General features: G+C 34.0%; 1 protein-coding gene across 1 annotated transcript in view; it reads left to right on the top strand.

The window, feature by feature from the left end:
- The window catches only part of LOC123534804 (atrial natriuretic peptide receptor 1-like), a 50,437-nt gene that overhangs the window by 13,882 nt on the left and 14,256 nt on the right, over positions 1 to 22,299 (top strand). The window contains exons 2-10 of the mRNA XM_053520192.1: positions 2,737 to 2,843; positions 4,232 to 4,435; positions 8,814 to 8,963; positions 9,515 to 9,696; positions 16,893 to 17,018; positions 17,732 to 17,867; positions 19,601 to 19,722; positions 20,671 to 20,779; positions 22,015 to 22,096. Of these exons, the coding sequence (XP_053376167.1) occupies positions 2,737 to 2,843; positions 4,232 to 4,435; positions 8,814 to 8,963; positions 9,515 to 9,696; positions 16,893 to 17,018; positions 17,732 to 17,867; positions 19,601 to 19,722; positions 20,671 to 20,779; positions 22,015 to 22,096 (1,218 nt within the window). The remainder of the gene's footprint in view (positions 1 to 2,736; positions 2,844 to 4,231; positions 4,436 to 8,813; positions 8,964 to 9,514; positions 9,697 to 16,892; positions 17,019 to 17,731; positions 17,868 to 19,600; positions 19,723 to 20,670; positions 20,780 to 22,014; positions 22,097 to 22,299) is intronic.

The raw sequence follows: 22,299 nt of genomic DNA, 5'->3' as shown, positions 1-22,299 counted from the left end.
AATAACAGACTAAGATATGTAACAGAGACAAAGTTATGTAACGAAGGGAAATGATTATATAACTGAAATATTCAGCTCTTTATTTCAATGAAAACTTTGCAATGAGCATTTTGACATTTATTGTTTTAACAAAGAAACAAAAAACAAAAAAAAACACATTTATCATTGACAATTACCGTTCGAAAGTCAATACTTGAAATTAAGCAGTTCGTAAATAGCATTTTTATGCCCCCGGCATCTACTGATGCGGGAGGCATATAGTGATCGTCCTGTCCGTCCGTCCGTCCGTCCGTATCTTCACACATCACCTGACCTCAGTTTGACCTTGACCTCATTTTGGACTTAAGTTGCTTTATATGGGCCATCTCTTGGTTAACCAAATGGGACCGTTTCGTCTAGCATCAATACCCCTTACTAGAATGACTTGATACTAATGCAGATGTAACCTGTGACCATTCCTCATCTTCACACATCACCTGACCCCAGTTTGACCTTGGCCGTGACCTCATTTTGGACTTAGGTTGCTTTATATCGACAAGGATGCCACCGGGGGCATCAGGCGTTTATTGAAAGCAGCTTCTTGTTCATTTTGCATTAACATTTTTGCAGTTACTACTGGGCAATGGCCTTCCTTTGGCATATAGCATTTGGTATATCAAATGCCATATGCCATATCCTTTGTGCTAAATGCCTATAATTATTGCCAAATGGCAAATGCTACTCGTCAAATGCTTTAACTTTGTGAGTTTATGATCTATATCCCTTACTTACACTAATGACTGTTACTTTTAATCATTTGAAAACATATGAAGTTCTATCAGTCTGATTTGAAGCAATAACATGTTCTAAAGGTTATGAGATGACATGATCGAAACGTTTTACTCTAAAATGTTTTAAAAGAAATATTTTTAAAAGAGACAAAGTTACGTTACAAAGGCCAATGACTATTTACATGATGCATTTATACACTGATATATTCTGAATAAGTACTTAGCAATACGAATTTTGCATTTATTGTTTCGTATTTGCAATTAAAAATTATCATTTATTGTTTGACAATAACCATTTCACAGGCAATATTTGACATTAAGCATATAGCAAATAGCATTTTGCAATAACTGTTTGTCATTTAGCATTTGACAATTAGCATGGCACACTGGCTTTCCATAACCTTCCATAGTACTTAATAAATGTCATTTCGTTTTCAAAACATTTTGCATAAGGTGTTTGGCATTTAGCATTGATACCTGATATTTCGCAATTGACAAGTAACATGGCGCACCAGGTTTCCCCAGGTTTCCATATAAACATGAACATTAGCATCACTTTGGTAGAACCGCTCTACACACACTGGAAGTCTTTACTCTAGGGATAGTTTACTCCCATTATTGTACCGCTGAATTATGGAGAGAAGTCCGGTAATATGATTACTTATTAAAGTGATAGGAGTATGAAATTTAAAATACTTGAATTCGTAACAGTAATAGTAAAAATATCAACGAAAATGAGAACAATTTTATGCATGCATTATATTTTAAGCGTATGTATACAATTTTTTCAACAATTAATTTAATAAACAATTTTTTTCATATCATATATGTTAGATATTCCAAGCCGAGATTCAACGAGTGATTCCTTAACTTCATTGTCTATGTGTATTGAAAAGGGAAGCAAATGAATAACGTATATGGCATGTAATCCGTTGCATTAATATATGAAATGGTGTTAAACTGACGTATCAAAATTATTAGAATTTTAATTACATGCGTATTATAAAATATTTTCAAGCCAAAATTCAGCCATAGTTGTAATTAAGTCCAAAAAAAACATTTTCTGATTTAAAGAGGCTCTTTCTTGGTTCACAACTGAATGCACGTGCTAATTACTAAAATTTCACGTGCTGACGACAATTAAGAAATTCAATAAGACATTTAGAATATAATCACTGCAAACAATAGGTATTCATAACTTAATTAATATATGAAAAGTCAAGTTTCTAATACCATTACTTTTTGAAATATGACAAAAGAAAGATTTTTAGTTTCCGATATTACCAGCTTCAGAAGCCGTTTCCATGGTTACGGCACACCGCTAAATTTCTACGATCTCATTTAAAGCATCCACTTGTTGCCCAACTGTACTTTTATATAGGTGAAAAAGTTTTGTATGTTGGGTAAATTAAAATCCTTACACACGAAAGCTTCTTAAGTTATAAGCAATTATTAAGTGCATCAGTGCTTATCACATTCTTTACACTCAATCCCTTTAGAGCAATGATGCAGATGCAGTTTTAAAATCTTCTTCATGATCATCTTGCACGTACTTAGAATTTCCAGAAAGTGGACTAAAAACTTGTTTCATCAACTTAAAGCTATATAATATCATATAACATCTGAAACAGATTCCGTTTCTCTCATATCTGTTTCAGAAGAAAACGGCAGAAGTGTACATAATATTCATATACTAAAACAAAACTTGAAGTGTGTTCCACATTTAGTGAGAAGCCGCATTAATTACTAAAGCTTTCTCTATATCTTGCTTACAATTCGCATAAGTCTTATTAAAAAGTCTAGAAACGTAAGTTGCCGGAGCACGCGATTAAATCAAGACCCCTCGTATAAACCTGTAACAGATTCTGATACAACATTATTTCACTCACAGACAACACAGGCAATATCAATTAGTCTATAAGCCAACAATACCCTGATGACACACAACATCATCAATCTGTTTCAGTATTGTTTGGAAAGACACCCGATTACAGTCTGATGGAGTGGGGAACGTCGTCGATCTGGTCATGAATGAAAATGTTGACGTAATATTTGGTTCACCCTCATCCAGGGGTAAGTATTTTTTATTTTTTTTTATACAGGTAACACGTCTGAAAACGAAGACAGTAAGATACACAGGCTTTTGCTTTTTTATATTATTATGACGGCTTTCCTTTTTAACGCGTGTACACATGGAACGAACAGAACATGAGAATACAACTTCTGTAAAGAAATTGAAACTGAAGTACATGCTCTATTTCATTGCCACATTTACAATGATATAAGACAGGTCCTGTTTACTAAGGCAATACCAATAGAAGCAAATTTTACCAACTTTCTGATGTGGAAAAGATAATTTTTATTATGTCCAACCAGGAAATGATAAGGTGTACAGCCAAAACCTGTCATGATATTTTACAAAGAAGAATTTTATGTCTTTGTAAATAAGTAGTCATTTCTTAATACATTGATGTTTTCACTTAATTTTATGTAACCTTGAATACATTTTGCTAATCAAACCAACATTAATCTGATTAATGTTGGACCAGATTTCTTACACACATTTTCTAACTGTTGCATAGTAATGCCTGTTTTGCGTTTTCAGTATTTTAAGCTAAATTTTATGGCAGTTTTTATCTACAAAAGATTAGCGAAATGGATTCAAGTTTTAATTATGTAAAATATATCAAATATGTATAGATTTAGATTACAATAGTAGATGTAAATATCACATAGGGGATTGAACTAGAGGGTATATGTTTATCCTTTAATATAATAGTAATAACCCTTTTGTGATAGGATACAATATGGGTTTTTTTTTTTATAAGTGCAATATAATGTGGAGTTTGTTTTATATGATATAATCTCTGATATAAATTATATCATGATATATAGTCTCAAGTAACTCAGTATTGAGTGGCAGCATTAAATATGTTTTAAGATATTATATGTAATACATATATGTACTGTGATTTTATTTATGTATGCTGATGAGACTTGAATAAAATAAAATAATAAAAAAAAATCTGTAACAAAACAAAAGGTTCAGTTCAATGTAGTGCCATTGTATCAAATGTTATTTAAAAGTGGCTCTGTTGACATATTAGTCAGTATGTACAGTTTGAAAGCTATTAATCGTTTTGACTTAGAGCCATGCAACAAAAAAAACAAATACCAGAAGTAAAGTCAGATTCCTGTGACTTTGCCCTTTGAACCACATACCCAAAACTGAAAACTAATCTAGTGGCACTTAGTCGAAATCTGTAGCTAATATACTTCCTGAATTGATGTCCGGTGATGGATAATACTATTCCGTACTACTTTGTGTTTTATTCAGAAAGCTATCAGCTTTTTCATTTAATATAATACTCCTTTTAATTCAATTTTGTTACGTAGGGTGGTGTTATTATCATAAAATTGAATGCATTGCCAAATACCTGACATGGAGTACCTTGTTTCAGTTACTATACCAGCAGCACATCTAACTTCCCATTGGAATTTTCCGCACATTTCATGGGCAGCAAACAGTTATGACTTATCCGACAAGACATTGTTTACCACGTTTGTCCGAACAATCGGGCCTCTCAGCGAAACTGGAAAGTCACTCGTAACACTGTTCAAAATATTTGATTGGAGCAGAATTGGTTTACTGTACATAGACTATGGTAAGTTTCTTTAATACCATAAAAGGGATTCGTATACACATTTTATGTGATTATTTTTCTCTATAACAAAACATAAACATAGGTACCATGAAAATGAGAAAACGACCAGTGGGACAAACGTATTGATAGAAATATGATTTTTGAAAGATATTCAAACAAATTACCAAAAATATTGTACATTATTATTGTTTACTATTTCTCCAGTAACTAATACTATTTTCACTTTCTTTCTAATATTGCAATGTCATGTACACATTCATATCAACATTTCACCCATACAGTGGACGAGTAGTAGGGATAGAACGACATTTCCAATAATATAAACGTATTAAATATAAAAATATTAGAAATTGATGATAACCAAAAAGGAATAAATGTAAATGTTACGAGAGTTATGTTGATATCAATAAATGAAGTTTTGTTATTTAAACAATTACAGTTATATTACTGTATTCGCGCTACCTCAGGCAATACTTTCAAACAAAGTTACGTAATAATTTACATTTCCTTACGCTTTTGTAATTGAGTTGAAAATGAAAACGGTTTTAATCACGCTGTCATAATTTTGTTCACAATAAAGATAATTAGGGTTTGATTTACCCTTGCTGACTGCTTAAGATGCTTTTGTCAGCTTATTTATGGTAACTATGCATTTTTTACAATCTCAAAATAAGTGAAGTATAACTTAGTATCAAACAGTGAAGATTCTACAGTTTTACTTGTATCAAAATGGCACATATATGAACAGGTGTTGTAATACCTGACAGGAAGAATTAGTATCGGTGTAATTATATTGATCTGTATTATCTATGTCTACAAGTAGCTTAATGGTATATCTTCCTTGTTAACCTATTTCTTCTTTCACGTCTGTGCCTTGTCGTGAAATTCCATCCACCAAATATATTCGGTTTTATTTCATACTCTCAATATAAAATCAACTTAAAATGGTATCTTTTGAATATGAAAATTACAAAAAAATGTGATTTCATTATCAATTATGACATAGAACAGTAGACTAACGAAAGTGCATCCAAGCTGAATGCACAATTACAGTCCGAAGAAAAATGTGTCATAGTAGTAAATCGAAAATTCAACTCAACTCAACTCAAATAGTTTATTGCGTTAAACATACAATTATATGCTTATAGCAAAAACATATATATATAAGCTGAAGACATGGATTTACAAGGAGTATAAACTACACAGTAATGGTGAAATATAGGTTAGACTAAATTCATACGACTGAATTGACAACATGTTCATTCTCTAAACAAGTTTGCAAAATATAAATATTTCGATAAACCTTTAACAACTGTTTTTGAATCTGACATTAACAAATTGGTAAATTTCTGTAATGTAGGCCAAGTATAATAGTAGTGTTTCAAATGTTTTTTTTCTTAAATCCATGTACTTATTACATGTAAGCAAAAAGTGATATTCATTTTCTATTTGCCCAAAATTGCAGTTTTTACAAATTCTTTCATTCCTTGGCATACCTGTATATCTACCCTTTTCAATAGCCAAGTCATGAGAGGACGTTCGAAATCTTGTTAAAGCAATTCTGAATCTTTTATCTTTTATAAAATCTAGATATTTTTCAAACTCAAAATTATATTTCAAAGTAACGTACGTTTCTAAGCGTCGGGAGTTGTTAATAGATCCATACCAGCTTTGATAAAAAATATCAAGTATTCTTTGATTTATAATATTATAGTTAATCAGCATATTAAATTGATTTTGCCAAATATACGACAAACACATCGAGTATAAGTTTGATTTGAAATGCTCAGTTGCATTTACTATATGTATTATTTTGGTCGACATCAGTTTTTAACATCTTATAAGTTTTGAACAGTATTGAGTTTTCTTTAGATGTTAGTAACTTAACCCAGTATTTAATCATGATAAGTTTTCTATTTGAATGTTTCTCATTGCAGAGTTGGTGCAGCCGTTCTGCGCTTGCGCGGAATTATTATCAAATGGAACGCACGGCAAAAATAGTCATTTTTTTGCATGTCCACACGCATTTAGTGTATAATGTGCATAATATACTGACTAAAGGTTAGGGTTAGAGTCACCATGGTTACAAAATATATACATTTAAGGTATTTTTGTACAAATTTAGTTAATCCGGTATATACCGGAGTCTGTAATATATCACGGGCGCACCAGCTCTGTATTTAGTCACAGCCTTTCTATTTATACTCATCGGAACTCTACCAAGTTCTCCGTAGAGCGCACTTAAATTCGTAGAACGCTTAACACCTAGTACTTTTCTACAAACTTTGTGTGTATAAGTTCGACGTCCGGTCCTGAATGATTACCCCAGATTTCTGCGGCATAATTTAACGTAGAAGCAACCAATGAATCAAATAGTTTAGACTTCTGTGATATTGGTAGATCTAGCTGGTTACATACTACAAAAAGATTGTGTAATGAATACGAACCATGTTGGGCAATTCTTTTTTGTGTACGATTCCAATTACCGTTTTTATATAAATATACGCCTAAGTTATTAAATGCGCCTACAAGTTCAATGCGATTGTTATACAAGTAGAAATCAAAATGAGTATGTCGACCCTTTTCAAAGATCATTACCTTGGTCTTGTTTACATTAAGACGTAGACCCCATAGGTTACTATATTCTTCTATGTCATTCAACATAGACTGTAAAGATTTTGGGTCGTGTGCAAATACAACTGCGTCATCGGCAAATAACAATAGAAATAGCTGTAAGTCATCAATGTTCAAAATACCATCGATATTTGTATTAACGTTATTAACTATATCATTTAAAAAGAAAAGACATAAAATGCTACTGGCCGGATCGCCTTGTTTTACCCCCATGGTCGAGTTTATAAAGTCTGAGTTTGTTGATTTGTAACGTATAAACGACTTAACTGATAAATACATTGATTTAATTGCTAGAATAAACTTTGTGCTTACGTTCGCATTTAGCAATTTTTGCCACAAATAAACTCTATCTATTTTATCAAACATTTTCTCCCAGTCTAAGAAGGCAACATACAATTTCTTTTTACTTGCTAGACTCTTAGATATGAGAGCATGCAAAATAAAAATACAATCAATAGTAGATTTATTCCTTTGAAATCCAAACTGTTTGTCGATTAACTTTTGGTGTTTATCAGCCCAGTTTGTGAGCCGTGTTACAAGAAGTTTTGAGTATATTTTTGATATAATATTATTTAAAGTGATTCCTCGGAAATTCTTAGCTTCCGAAGCACCCCCTTTAAATATTGGAATAATTATACCTTCGCTCCAACTTTCTGGGAATGAACCGTCGGTAAATATTTTATTGTATAGTTTAACAAGAAGTGGAGATATAATATCAAACGAATGTTTAAACACTTCCGCTATTAAATGGTCGGTCCCTGGGCTTTTCGAATTATTCTGAGCAAATACTGCATTTTTTACTTCACTTTCCGAGAAGTCTTTGTCTAAATCGTTATCAGAAACATGTACATCAGAAAATGTCATATTATCACCAATGTTACGATCGTTTGGTGCGTTAGAGCTATACAAATTATGAAAATGTGTAAATAAAGAATCAACTGTAACATTTTGTGAATCTTTAGAAACAGCTTTATATTGCGATTTCACACTTTTCCAAAAACGTTTTGGTTGCGATTTCGCTAGATTTGCTATACGCTCGCCTTCTTTACGTTGAAATATACGCTTATGCCTTTTCTTTAATTTCATGTATTGTCTTTAAGCATTTAAAAAAGCCGTTTTGTTTTCAACTGACCTATTTCTTAAAAATGAATTTCTAGCTTTATTAAAATTTTTACGTGCCAGGAAGCAATCCTGATTAAACCATTTCTTTTTACCATCATTATTTAAACCAACACTTGGTTTTGATGAACGTGTTTTTCCAAATACGCTGAATGCATTATCTTGCATAAATAAAGTAAAAGACCGCACCGTATCATCGACCGTATTGTTATTCAAATCTGATATAAGGCACTCAAGTTTTAAACTATTGTCAAGTAGTTTCGATCGAAATGTATTAATGCTCGTATCATCCCACGCGATAAATAGTTCCTGGGCGGTACTCTCGTCACGTGATACATTCGGTGTGCTTCTACGTTCTATGCAAAAATGAATATATATAATTTTATATATTGATAGAATAAAGTGTCACTGTTTTGTCCAAATGGCCAGCATTCTGTATAAATTTACCGGGGTCGAAATATCGTGACTTATACATAAATAACATTGGGGAATCGATGAGGATTAGATCTAAGTGTTTACTATAATAACAAATCAAGTTGTATTTTTCCAATTCATTGCCAGCGATGACAAACTAAGAACTTGCATTATGAAGTAACAATAAATGATGTTGTTTTTTTCTTTACAGGGCTGTGTTTATATAGTGCTACTGGTATCAAAACCCAGTTTGCGGAAGCAAATCTGACCATTATTCAAAGTATAGCGTATCCATATAATACGATCATAAATGATGTCGTCATCGACGAGTACCTGAAACATATCAAAGGAACTAGCAGAAGTACGTTTATTCTTATACTCCGTTTTAGCATTCTTCCCCATCGACAATCGTTCATTCTTCTCTACCGACAATCGTTCATTGTTCCCCATCGACAATCGTTTACAGAAAAGTGCAGTATCATTTCAATTAATGACCTGAGACTGCTTATCTTATGTTTTACGTAAAACGAAACAATACCTACGTATCTGCTGATAAAAGAGGTAATAAAAAGAGCAAATCTTTATTAAACAAAATAATGAATACACTGTATGTATGAAATGAACTCAAGTGACAGTGTATTTCAAAGTATAATTTCAAAATACAAAGACTCTTTAAATTAAATTAATGATGAACAGATGAATAGTTGTTACTAAATTTAATGCTAAATGTATGGAAATACTTTATACAGTATTAGACTTATTTATATACTGAAAACATAAATGTTGCATGTATACAGTATATAAGACATATCTATATACATTTGTACTAAATAAATGTTTATATAACATTGAATATTAAATTAAACTTTAAACATGTATAACTCTGATTATGTGTTTTTTTTTGTATATTAGTAATATTCATATGTGTTGATGGCGACCTGAGGCGTTTCATGATACGGGCGTACAAAAATGGAATGTGTAATGGGGATTACCTTTTCATCTACACAGGGCTTGATACACCAACAATATCTGTGTGGAAAAATGGAGACTCAGATGACCCTATAGCAAAGAAAGCTTTTAGATATTTGTTATACGTAAGTATTCTGAATAAGAAGAAAAAAGTAAATGCAAAAATATGCCATTTAGTCTATGTTGCATCATATATTTTTCACATTTTTAATTTAAAGAATATTTTGTCAGATTGGGAAATATATATTTTTTGCATGAAGTTGGATAGTCTGACAATTGAATTTATATTTTGGAAAGTAGATTTTTGTGAAGTTTGCACAAAACCAATTTCTTGAAGTCAAAATGCGCATGTCGTATCACTGAGAACACTATATCCTACATCATTAAACGGCATATTTCATACTCATATATGCCAAAATATTTAGAAACAGAAAGTAAAATGTTTCTCATGACTTATCAATAAATGGAAATTAGGCATTTGGAACGTTTTGGCGTTAAAAACGTAAACAAATAAGTATAGGGAGAGGATAACCTTAAGCTTATAAAGCTTCCTGTCCAATCCTTTATTGTATATATGCAATCATGGTGTAAAAATATTGCAAAATAAAATATGTTTAAACCAAACAAATAAGTAAATTTTTACGACGTATCCGATACAATTGAAAATATTAGAATTTCATTATTACTACTAGATTCCAAGCGATCTTCAAGGGAAAACGTAAGATATCGACATGGTAACCTACATTTGACTTTTGTTATTTAGCCACGACTGTGTCGTTTTCCTTTTTACAACCTAGTGAAATGTCGAAATGTCTTTAGATCAAAACACGTTGCACATCATTAATGATTAGGACGATGTTCAAACCTGTTTGTTACTATGGTTTCGAAGAAATTGTTTATTTGAGAAATGATATACTTCATTTAGTGATTTGTCGTTGAATAAGTTCAGATGCGACTGATGCGTATTTGTGATATAATAATAATAAGAGAAAATCATTGTTGATATACATTCTTTCGATCCTAACACGTTATTAAGGTTTACATCCTATATGTTAGAAGATATTCACATTTTATGTGATTTTCTTTTCCATGTTTGACGCTATAACAATAACTGTGACGTACAAACTGTTTGTTGGTAAATAACAAACAGTTTGAGTCTCCAGAGTTATTAAGAGTCACCTGTGGTGTGCGAGGATTATAGAAATTGGCTTTGATATGAGCGGAGAATCAACAGATAATGGTAATTGTCCCAGAAACATTGCAATTATGACTGAAAATCCGTTTGAATTGTTGACCTCGGAGGAAAATGGCGGAGTGAGCAATGACTCCGAATGGACAAAGGTTGTTCAAGATAGAAAGCGGCAGCGTATCAGTACTGCTAGTAACACAGATTCAAATATGACTATTGATAATCGTGAATACCAGAACTTGCCTATTGATGATAAATTGTCAGTTATGTTTAGTGAAATCGGTAATATTGGTGAAAAGGTTGATCAGTGTTTGGGTATTCACAGCAAGGTCCACAACATTGAAAAACAGATGAATGAAAACATGACAAGATTGACTTTATTAGAGTATAAATCGGTAGATTTAGAAGCACGGAGTAGGCGCAACAATTTGATCTTTGGTGGTATTCCTGAATCACAAAATGAAAACTGTTTTACAACAATAGCAAACTTTATGAAAAATCACCTAGATATTGAACCTTGCCCTCCTATATCAAGAGCAAACAGATTGGGGCGCTTCAAAAGGGGTTCAAATAGACCGATTATCGCCCATTATATCAACTCGAGTCACACTGAACACGTCATCTCCGTAGCAAACAGATTGAAAAACACTTCATTCAATATTAACAGAGATTTTCCCAAAGAAGTTGCTGATGCCCGGCGAATTCTTTGGCCTGAGTATAAACAGCTTAGGCATGACTATCCTGATAGTAAAATCAGTATTGTTTATCCAGCAAAACTTCTGAAGGATGGTAGAGTTTACGCTGATATGTTTCCCAATTGGAGCCTCGTCATGCAGAGTGATCGTTTAACTGTAGACAAGCCAGTGTTTACAAACAACCGACCCACGCAAGTTCGTGAATCTCGTGATGGAAATTCCTCTGCCAGTCAACGTACAGGGCGTAGCAGGAGCAAATCACCGCTTGCTCCCGATCAGTCTCATCGCTCAAGACGCGATGCGGTGTCGCCACGGCCAACAAGGAGTGTACGTGAGCACGCACCTATCAGACACTCGCCACCGAAAACTCCAGTTTCGGAAGAACAAACTGCCAGGAACGATCCTGGTATTCGACGCCCATGGGATTCGAGCTCTACACAAGGAAATCTAACGCATTAGGACATTAGGGGGGGGGATGTCTTCCCATCTGAAATTAGAAACAAATCTGTGAAAATTTGTACATTAAATGTTAGTGGCTTAAAAAAGCGAATTCAATATCCGGATTTTGTAGATTTTGTGACTTGTTATGACATTTTTTGTGTATCTGAAACACATACAGATTCCACTGATATTGTTGATATACCTGGCTATACTTTTATTCCGAAACATAGACAACAAATTTATAAACGTAAATCTGGAGGTATTGGTATATACGTTCGTGATGAAATCATACCATTTATTGATGTTTGTCAAAATGATTCCGAATATATCTTATGGGTTTCTATTAAGAAAGATTTCCTCTGCTGAGATGAAAACATAATTGTAGGAGCTATCTATTTACCGCCTGAAAATTCCCGTTTCCTCAAAGAAGGTTATTTTTCAGAATTTGAAAACGAAATCGCCGGAAAATGTTCCACTTATAAATATGTATACTTAGCCGGAGATACAAATGGTAGAACTGGTAAACTGGGGGATTTTATTCCAACAGATACGTATTTAAATGAATATTTCGATATTGATGAAGAAGCTCAAGCTCATTTTAATAAATACACTTTTCTAGAAAACTTGTCAGTCCCACTCGCACGAAGCTCATGCGACACTAAAACTAATACACACGGTCTGCGTCTTATTGATATGTGCAGAAATAATAACCTTTTTATTTTAAATGGTAGACTATTTCAAGATCTAGATAAGGGTGCTCATACTTTTAGAGATAAATCTGTTATTGATTATATCATTACATCAGCTGAATGCTTTGAAAACATAACCGATTTTGGTATCCTACAAACTGACTCCCTCTTTTCAGACGGCCATAGTGCACTTTACCTGACAATATCTGTCCCTGATATCATACATAAACAAGACTGCAGGCAAACCCGCACTAAAGCGCCGTTATGGAATGCTAGTTTGAAATCTACCTTTATTGACAATATTGAGAGGGAAAAATTGAATTTACTTACTAACAAGCTATGCACTGACCAGTGTACCCCTCAGTCAATAGAATATGTCACTTCCCAACTCTCAGTAATATTCCATGATGCAGCCGATCATAGTTTCCCTAAAAATATACATAGGTATGATAGTAAAAATAGTACAAATAGAAAACCATGGTTTGGTCCAAAATGCCATCAAGCTAGGCAAAATTACCATGAGGCAAAGGAGGACTATAGGAAATCTCCAAATACTGATAATAAACTTAGACTTCAAAATGCTAGTAAAAGCTACAAAAGAACCATGAATTATTTTATCAAAAAACATAACCTGTCTAATCAAAACAAGCTAAGGCAGCTAAATGATAAAAGTCCCAAAAAGTATTGGAAATACCTTAACGGTCTAAGGTCAAAGAAAAAGGATGACCCCTCTCCTTCTGTACAAGATTTTTACGAGCACTTTAGGCAAATAAATGAAAATACAATTAATGACCGAAGATTTGAGCATGGCGGTTCTCAGTTAATGTCCACAAATAATACATTAAATGCCCCAATAACAGAAGAGGAAATATCCAAATGTATTTCAAAGCTCCATAACTCTAAAGCGTCAAGTCCTTTTGACAATATTATTAATGAATATATCAAGTCATCTGAGAATATTGTTCGACCTTTTTACTGTCATCTGTTTAACAGTGTCTTGAACACAGGTTTTATCCCAACTTCTTGGTTAGAGGGTATAATCATCCCTATTTATAAAAATAAGGGCGACCCTAAAGACCCAACCAATTACAGGCCCATTACTATACTAAGCTGCTTGGGGAAGCTCTTCACATCCATATTAAACCAAAGATTAACTAGGTTTTTGGAAGAAAACAATATTTTAGATGAAAACCAAGCCAAGCTGGGTTCCGAAAGGGTTATTCCTGCACCGACCATATATTTACTTTGCATTCTTTAATTGAAATTGTCAAAAAGAGAGAACAAAAGCTATTCTGTGCTTTCATTGATTTCTCCCAGGCCTTTGATAAGGTTTGGAGAGCTGGGTTATGGCATAAACTCATGAGAAACTCCATAGATGGGAAGTTTTTCAAAGTAATTAATAACATGTATCAAAACATTCAATCTTGTATTTCACATTACGGTCAATTTCCGGATACATTCATATCCGAAATTGGAGTCAGACAAGGCGAGAATCTTTCGCCCGTCCTCTTTTCTCTATTTTTAAATGATTTACAATCTTATATGCATGTAAATGGTTCCGTCGGCATTGAGCTTAAAGATCCTATAGACTTATCATTATGGCTTAAACTACTGATCTTACTCTATGCAGACGATACCATTATTGTATCAGATTCACAAACAGATTTTCAAGAAAGTTTAGACATTTTTGATAACTACTGTAATGAGTGGCACTTAAGGGTAAATATTAGCAAAACGAAAGTTATCGTTTTTGGAGCCCGCCAATTAAGAAATTTTAACTTTAAGCTCGGTAATAAGCAAATCGATATCACTGACCAGTATCATTATCTCGGTGTTACCTTTTCTAGTAATGGTTCTTTTCTAAAAGCTAGGAAACACGTAGCTGAACAAGCCACCAAAGCTTTGTACTTGCTTTTTTTCAAGATCCTCAAATGCTAATTTACCAGTTGATTTAATTATAAAACTATTTGACCACACAGTCCTGCCAATCTTAACTTATGGGAGTGAAATTTTTGGATTTGAAAATCTTGAAATATTAGAAAAAGTTCACAACGAATTCTTCAGAAAAATAACTAAAGCTAGGCGCTCAACCCCTATTGCATTTTTGTATGGCGAACTCGGCAGATACCCCGTTTCAATAATAATTAAAAGTCGTATGATATCTTATTGGAACCGTTTATTAACCGGTAAATTTATAAGTATATGTTAAATCAGCCGAATGTAAATTTTAAATGGATAAAAAAGATAAAAGACATACTCATTTCTGTTGGTCGCCCCGATTTATGGGAAAATCAGTTTCAAATTAACCAGAAAAATCTCCATAAACAAATAAAATGTACACTTATCGACCAATTTTAAGCAGAGCTGGCATGAGCAACTTCAACAGTCAAATAAGGGACGTATTTACTCTAGCTTTAAAGAAATCCACCAGTTTGAGCCATATTTTTTGAAGCTTGAAGAACAAGAATATATAAATATTTTTAGATTCCGAACCGCAAATCATTTATTCCCAATTGAAACTGGACGGTATGATGGTACTCCAATTAATGAAAGGAAGTGCACTTTATATTATGGAGATCAAATAGGTTCAGAGAAGCATTATTTACTAGACTGTCAGTATTTTCAACGCGAAAGGGAAACATTCCTAGTCCATGAAGCATTAAACGCTAGAAATCACGACTCAACGTTTAAGAGTCTCATTTCCTCAGCATCTCACTTAGTCTTAAAAATTATTAGTAAGTTTGTAGCTGTTATCATGAATAAATTCAGGCGCTAGATATACCAATACCTCCCCCGCCCCAAACTTACAGTCGTCCAGAACCGCATGGTGACTGGCTATCCAAGTCTAAAATAAATTAATAGCCGCGTTCTTTACTAAGCCTTTTGTAGATATTTATTTACGTTAAAATGATAACAAGAATTACATGTTAGTAAGTTATAAAATTGTATACCTTTTAAGTACTTGCAAACATCTTTCCTGTCCAGTTGTAAATATATGTCAATTTGTCCATTAATAGAATTATTAGCGTCTAGACTCAAGTCATGATCCGTGACCTGTGACACATTCATAATGTCTGGTCCGAGTGCTATTTTTAGTAACAACACAGGTGTGTAACAAGCTAAACAAACTTTACCTGTGTGACTGCGTACATGTACTAATAAACTTTGATAATGTGCAGTTGAGTCTAATATGTCAGTGTTCAAAGATATCGTCTAGATCTATTGCAAAGCAATTGGATTTCCTGTATTGGACATAAACAATGTCGATTGTTTCAGGTCCAATGCCACATTAAAAGTTTATTAGTATATATTAAATAGGCTTATGAATGGTTTAACGACTGATATGCCACAGATTTATATGATGTATTATTATGTATTTACTTAACAATTTATCAGCAAATACGACTACGCTTAGAATTATGTTTTAATATACAAATGTAATATTTTAACTTAGCATGCTAATAGTTTCTTAAACAGAAATGATTATAAGCGCTGCGAAATGACAATATTTTAGTCAGTATTTATAAGTATCCCTAGCTCCCCCCTCCCCATCGGAGATCTGAAGCATGTATAATTGTTCTATTTCAATGCTAAAACTAGTGATTTGACCGGAATGCCTTTTTACTCTTCTTACATTTGTATATATGTTAAAACCCCATGCTGTATTTTTTATACCTGGGTGAAAAAAAAGTTTTGTTCTGTTCTGTTCTTTAATAGGGAAATAAATCTGACCATCTTAGAATTACACAGCTTCTCTACAATTCAATTCTAGATGATAAATATGTTGTTTTATTTTATGTTTTTCGGTGGTTTATCGAAATATAACGGTGAATAATATCCTGATAAACTCACTGGCCACTCAGTGAAAATTATCAAATCTGATACCCGGATTAATGTCAAAAAGTTTACCGAGCGTACTGAAAGCCGGAAACAATATGACGATGACGTCGTTAAAATGACGTCATCTTTGCGATGCTTCCTGATAAAATTTCCCGCAAATTTCGACATTTTATTGAAATAAACACAACAAAAATAAAGTTTTAGACATAAAATAAACAGAAAAATTGTTGGTATCGATGTAATATCACGGTAATTTCACTCTTGAACTCCAAAAGTTGTTATTTTCAGTCGTGGCTGTGCCACTCGTGAAAATATCACTTTTGGTGCCCACTCGGTGAAATTATAACGTGATATTACACCGAAACCAACAATTATCCTCTATATTATCTTGATTATAATGACGGAAAACTTTTGAAATTATTGATGTAAAGACATTTATGTTACTGTTACGTTGATGAATTTTACAGATAACAACTGCGATGTGGGTTGGAGACGACGGTAAGAAACGATTGGAAGAGTTTAATATTGAAGTGATTGAACGCATGTCTGAACCGCCGTGGAACAGTACATACGCGAAGGACAACGGTATAGAGGTATGTGATGCCCTGGAACCTGTACACCAACATCGCTTTTAGGGGTCTTTGGCTTGTTATTGGACAAAGAGCAATGCCGTGAACAGGATCAATTATATATTTTTGATAACGACTGTCAAGTGAATATATTAGCATAACAGCATATTACTTCACTTGGTCCGGTTTGGAAAATTATATTTTACATCATTTCATTTGTTTATTTGATCTGTTTGTTTTCATGTGGATTCATACGCTCGTGGCGATGGATTCCATCAGGAATGAGGTGTCGAGAGTAATTGATATAAATTGTAGAACTTCCTTCACAATCGACCTAAAATACATTATGTATAAACTAAGTATAAACTAATTAAGGTCATATGGTAATACATTATCTTTCATGGTCGTGGAAGTACCCAGAAGATCTTGGCTGAAGCCCGTAAGAGAACCTACTGTTTTACTAGTTGACCAAATAGCTTTCTCCAAGTGTGTGAAGGGTAGATCAGTGACAGTATGAGTTCGTTCTAAAAGGCCCCTGCAAATTCGTAAATAATAACATTTATATCCTTAGCAAGAAGTGACAATATTGTTTGCACTGGAAGCTTATGTTACATCAATTTTAAACACTGGACTGACCGACACAAGTTAAACATCTAACACGGGTACGCCTGAACTTTTTTCCCTTTGACAAACTATCTTCAGATATCATTCGACACTATTCGTAATGTATATTTCAGGCAGGCTCCGGAGCTCAGAATTTATACGAAGCCATGTATCTTTACGGTCTGTGGTTAAATTATTCTTCGGAGAACAATATTAGTAAACGTAACGGTCGAGAATTGCTCAAGTTCACGAAAGATCTATCGTTTCCAGGTAACTGACATAAATTAATAGCGATAACATTTGGTATTGCTACAGTTGTGGCATCTTTTCAGGTACTATGTAACAGTAAAAATTATATAGTTCTATATAAAATGTTTAAGTTGATTGTGCAAGACTGCTTCTTTCAAAACAACAGCAAACAAGATGCAATGGAGTGTGAATATTAAATTGCACAACACATGTGTGGCATTCTTGCAAGTACCACCAATGCCGATAAACGACTGGTGTTGAATTGTATTCTCATTGTTGCACATTATAAAGTGCGCGCTAAAGTCTAATTACACCGACAAAAATTATGTCTTTTCCGATCAAACAGTCGTGTTGGTACCAAATTCAGACCCGTAATTACACTGAGGCATATAGGGGCACTTGCTTCCATAAGAATCTCTGCAAAGAGTTAAAAACATGTAGAAATTGTGAAACCGCCAAGTACTGTAAGTAACTAATAATCACAGAGCGAATAATTATTGCGTTTGTATATTTTGCCAAACCTATAAAATGTTCCTATTTATAATTTTTCTCATTGAATATTGCTCTATGACTACTGGCCTCAAATTGATAATTCATTAAACAAGCAAGTGGTTCCGTATTAAGCTTTACTTTACGAAGTATATAGAGAGCTATCCTACTCGCCTCGGCGTCGACGATGTTGGTTTTGATGCACTTCTACTTTGTCTCTGTTACCATTTGATGGGTTTGAACAGTTATTCCTCATCATTATCCACACCATATGATAGACGGGTCAAAATTCTCGTACCAATATATTAGGTTAAAGTCTTGGTGCACTCGCACTCTCTCTCTCTCTCTCTCTCTCTCTCTCTCTCTCTCTCTTATATTTAGTTCATGCCTTGATACACTTATGCTCTGTCTCTTTTATTACTAAATACATTTGACTTCAACGTAAACCCTTGTCCAATATCCTCATCCATATCGGAGTCATTAAACTGATTCAATAGATTCAATGGCAGAGTGTTTGCTTTGATGGTCCGGTTCTGTACCAGTTATAACAAAGGTATGAAAAGTGGAACTGGTAGCTCCCTTGCTTGGCACTCAAACATTTTCAAAATTGTACCAGGAGGTAAAGTAGGCACAGTTCAGTATCAGTTACTTGATACCTAGTTTGTCCACAGGCGCTTGAAGTTCTATCAATAAATATAGGCATTACCATATCCCACCCACCTAATACTAGTATACTATGAAATAGTACGATCTCACCAAGAGATCTAACATGCACATATATTTCATTGACAGAGCTTGAAACACCTGTGGTTTGTCACACAAGAGACCTGTAGCTCGTGTAGTATGTTGATTATATGCGACGTTAAATAAAGCTTACTTGTACCTTTACTTTATAACTTTACCAGTGAGAGCTCCATTTTCCTCAGCTCAGATGAGTCCTATTATACCATCCAGCATCGAAACAGTCGAGCGTACTGTCTATTGTCTGTGTGAGCTGTACTTGTGTATTTTCATTGCCTAATTAAATTCCTTAAACTTACTAATACACTGTACAAATATGTCGTGAAAGGTTCATTTTATTTATCCAACACGCTTCAGGCATTTAAGCCTTCTGCAGGCTTGTCTGCTTAAGGACAATAAAAGAAGTTTGTCTTTAATTTTTATAAGGGGAGAAGGGCATTTTTTGGCAATGAACCTCGTCATCTTTTAGTTTTTAAGACAATTTTTTCTGGAAAAGCATATATGCTTATTTTCTATTGCTTTAGGGATCTCTGGACCGTGTGATATGGGTTTAACAGGGGACAGGATTCCTTATTTCTGGATCTATCAATTTGTTGGAGATAACAGTGAACTGGAAATCGTTGCTCTTTCAGAAACCAAAGTGAAGGTACATTTGCTCGGTTAATTCATTAAATGAGCCGTGCCATGAGAAAACCAACATAGTGGGTGTGCGACCAGCATAGATCCAGACCAGCCTGCGCATCCGCGCTGTCTGGTCAGGCTCCATGCTGTTCGCTTTTATAATCTATTGGAATTGGAGAAACTATTAGCGAACAGCATGGATCCTGACCAGACTGCGCGGATGCGCAGGCTGGTCTGGATCCATGCTGGTCGCAAAGCCACTATGTTGGTTTTTTCATGGCGCGGCTCATTTATCGTCTACTTATTCTTTCGGTTATTAGGTAATACATACTACCTACAGTTCGATTTCTAGGTCATACGTGTTTACACGTTTTCAAACCAAAATTTCTCTACTTACAAAATGACCTTTCTAATTTTTGATTACATTTTTTTTTTGGCTTGAGCTCACGTTTTTCTTATACTAGAAACACTAAAATATTGCAGCCGGAGTTAAGGTTACAAAACGCAATCTTTAATGTTTACAAACATGATGTTTACAAAAACGAACTGTATGTGTTATTTTTGTTTTGACAAAATTACAATGTAATCATATATTCAAGGTAGTTCTGCACGTCCGGATCAATATTTTTTTACAATGTTGAATTGATCAAAACGTGATTTTTCAAAATTTCAGAATATATATAGAAAATTCGCCATATAAAAAGATAGCATCGTGCGCTTGCTGATTGTTTTACTAGACTGATTTGAACAATTAGGACCTCACACAAGTTTTCATAATTGGCAGTAACGTTGCTGTTTAAATAAATTTACTCACAGGTTGCAATTAATTCATGAAGCAATTTTCATTTTCGTTTTAGTCCAGGCTTCATTCTACGTTATCCGGATAAAAAAGCATGTATATGTAGGCCGTTCTTGACAAAGTAATACTCAACATCAATCGTTTATTTGTAAATATTTACATTTGTATTTTCAGAAAATAACGGAGATTGGCAGATTTAAGTGGTACACCTCTGATGGACGTCCACCTAAAGATATCCCTATCTGTGGATATTTCAATGAATATTGTCGTGAACATGAAACAGGTAAATATGAAAATAAAAATAAATACTTGTATCCAATTATAATCGGATTTGCTGATTGATCCGTCTAAGAATTCATTTGTTTTATTTAATAAAAACCCGTGTTTTAACTTTATTAATACACGAAAAGAGGTTATATGTCCGCGGATTTATTATTCTGCTGACGTATAACCGATTTCTTGGTCGCAACAAAAACATTGACTTCGTCGCACGTTAACGTGGCGTCATTTAAGCGTAAGCATGTTTGAATAGAAGCAAGCATATTAAAATGAGCCGTGCCATGGGAAAACCAACATAGTGGGTGTGCGACCAGCATGGATCCAGACCAGCCTGCGCATCCGCGCAGTCTGGTCAGGATCCATGCTGTTCGCTAACGGTTTCTCTAATTGTAATAGGCTTTGAAAGCGAACAGCATGGATCCTGACCAGACTGCGCGGATGCACAGGCTGGTCTGGATCCTTGCTGGTCGCATACCCACTATGTTGGTTTTCTCATGACACGGCTCAAATGTTGTCTCATTCAAACCAGTCCAATTTACCTAATAACATTAACAACTTCGTGTCATATATATGCGATCCAGCTGCTTTCAAAAATGAAATAAATCTACTTTTCAAAATCTGTCAATACTGAACAAAAAAAAGCTATCTTATCATTTGCTATTTTGCCAATATTAGAAAAATTAATGCAAATACATTTTGGAAATTCAGCATACCTTTAGAACAAATTATTAGAAATAACATATCAAAAGATGACGCAGCGATGTGACATTATTCATTTTTACTACCTCATGCCTTTTGTAGAAGTCTAACTGGTGAATACAATATCAGTTCATATTGACATTTTAACTAGAAAATCATTAAATACCACACAAATATGTTAGTATAGAAATGTTTTAGAGGGGACACTACAACCGAGCTATTTCATTTTCTTCCAGCATAATATTTTGCGCTAGTTTGTAAATTGTAGGTATATTAGCTTACATTTTTTTTTACTTTTCAAAAATGGGTTGAAGTCATTAATTGAATTAATTTACAATTTTTTTCTGGTGGCATGGTTTGATTTTGTTGAAAGTTGGGCATTGCAAAAATGCTGTGTGTTTATGCACATCAAACTTTGAGTACAACTAACTTTGTTTACTTTGTTTCGTTCGTTATTTTACTTACATTTTTACAGCAAGAGTCGGTACATCACATTGATCAAAGGCTTTTATTAAGTTGAACAAATCTGTTTCATTTTAGATAACACAGTGGTAATAGTCGTTGTATGTATGTGCGTTATCATCCTAGCGGCCTTGGCAGTTGCTTCTGGATTTATTGTCAGGTAAGAATAATGTCAGCTTAGAGGCTGCAAGAATTACTCAAAATGAAAATGTCCGTTTAAAATACGTAGATTCTTGGAAGCATGGAACACGGCCGAGCAAAATAATAGTAGACACGGTTTGATTTTTTGAGTCTGTTAATGAAATGAGCAATACCCCCCCCCCCCCCCCCCCCCCCCCCCCCCCCCGGCGTAAGCGTGTTTCT

The sequence above is a fragment of the Mercenaria mercenaria genome, chromosome 12 (assembly GCF_021730395.1).
Source record: "Mercenaria mercenaria strain notata chromosome 12, MADL_Memer_1, whole genome shotgun sequence".
In the NCBI taxonomy this organism is placed as follows: Eukaryota; Metazoa; Mollusca; class Bivalvia; order Venerida; family Veneridae; genus Mercenaria; species Mercenaria mercenaria.
The sequence above is the reverse complement of the archived record's forward strand: the minus strand, read 5'-3'. Positions and strand labels throughout refer to the sequence as shown.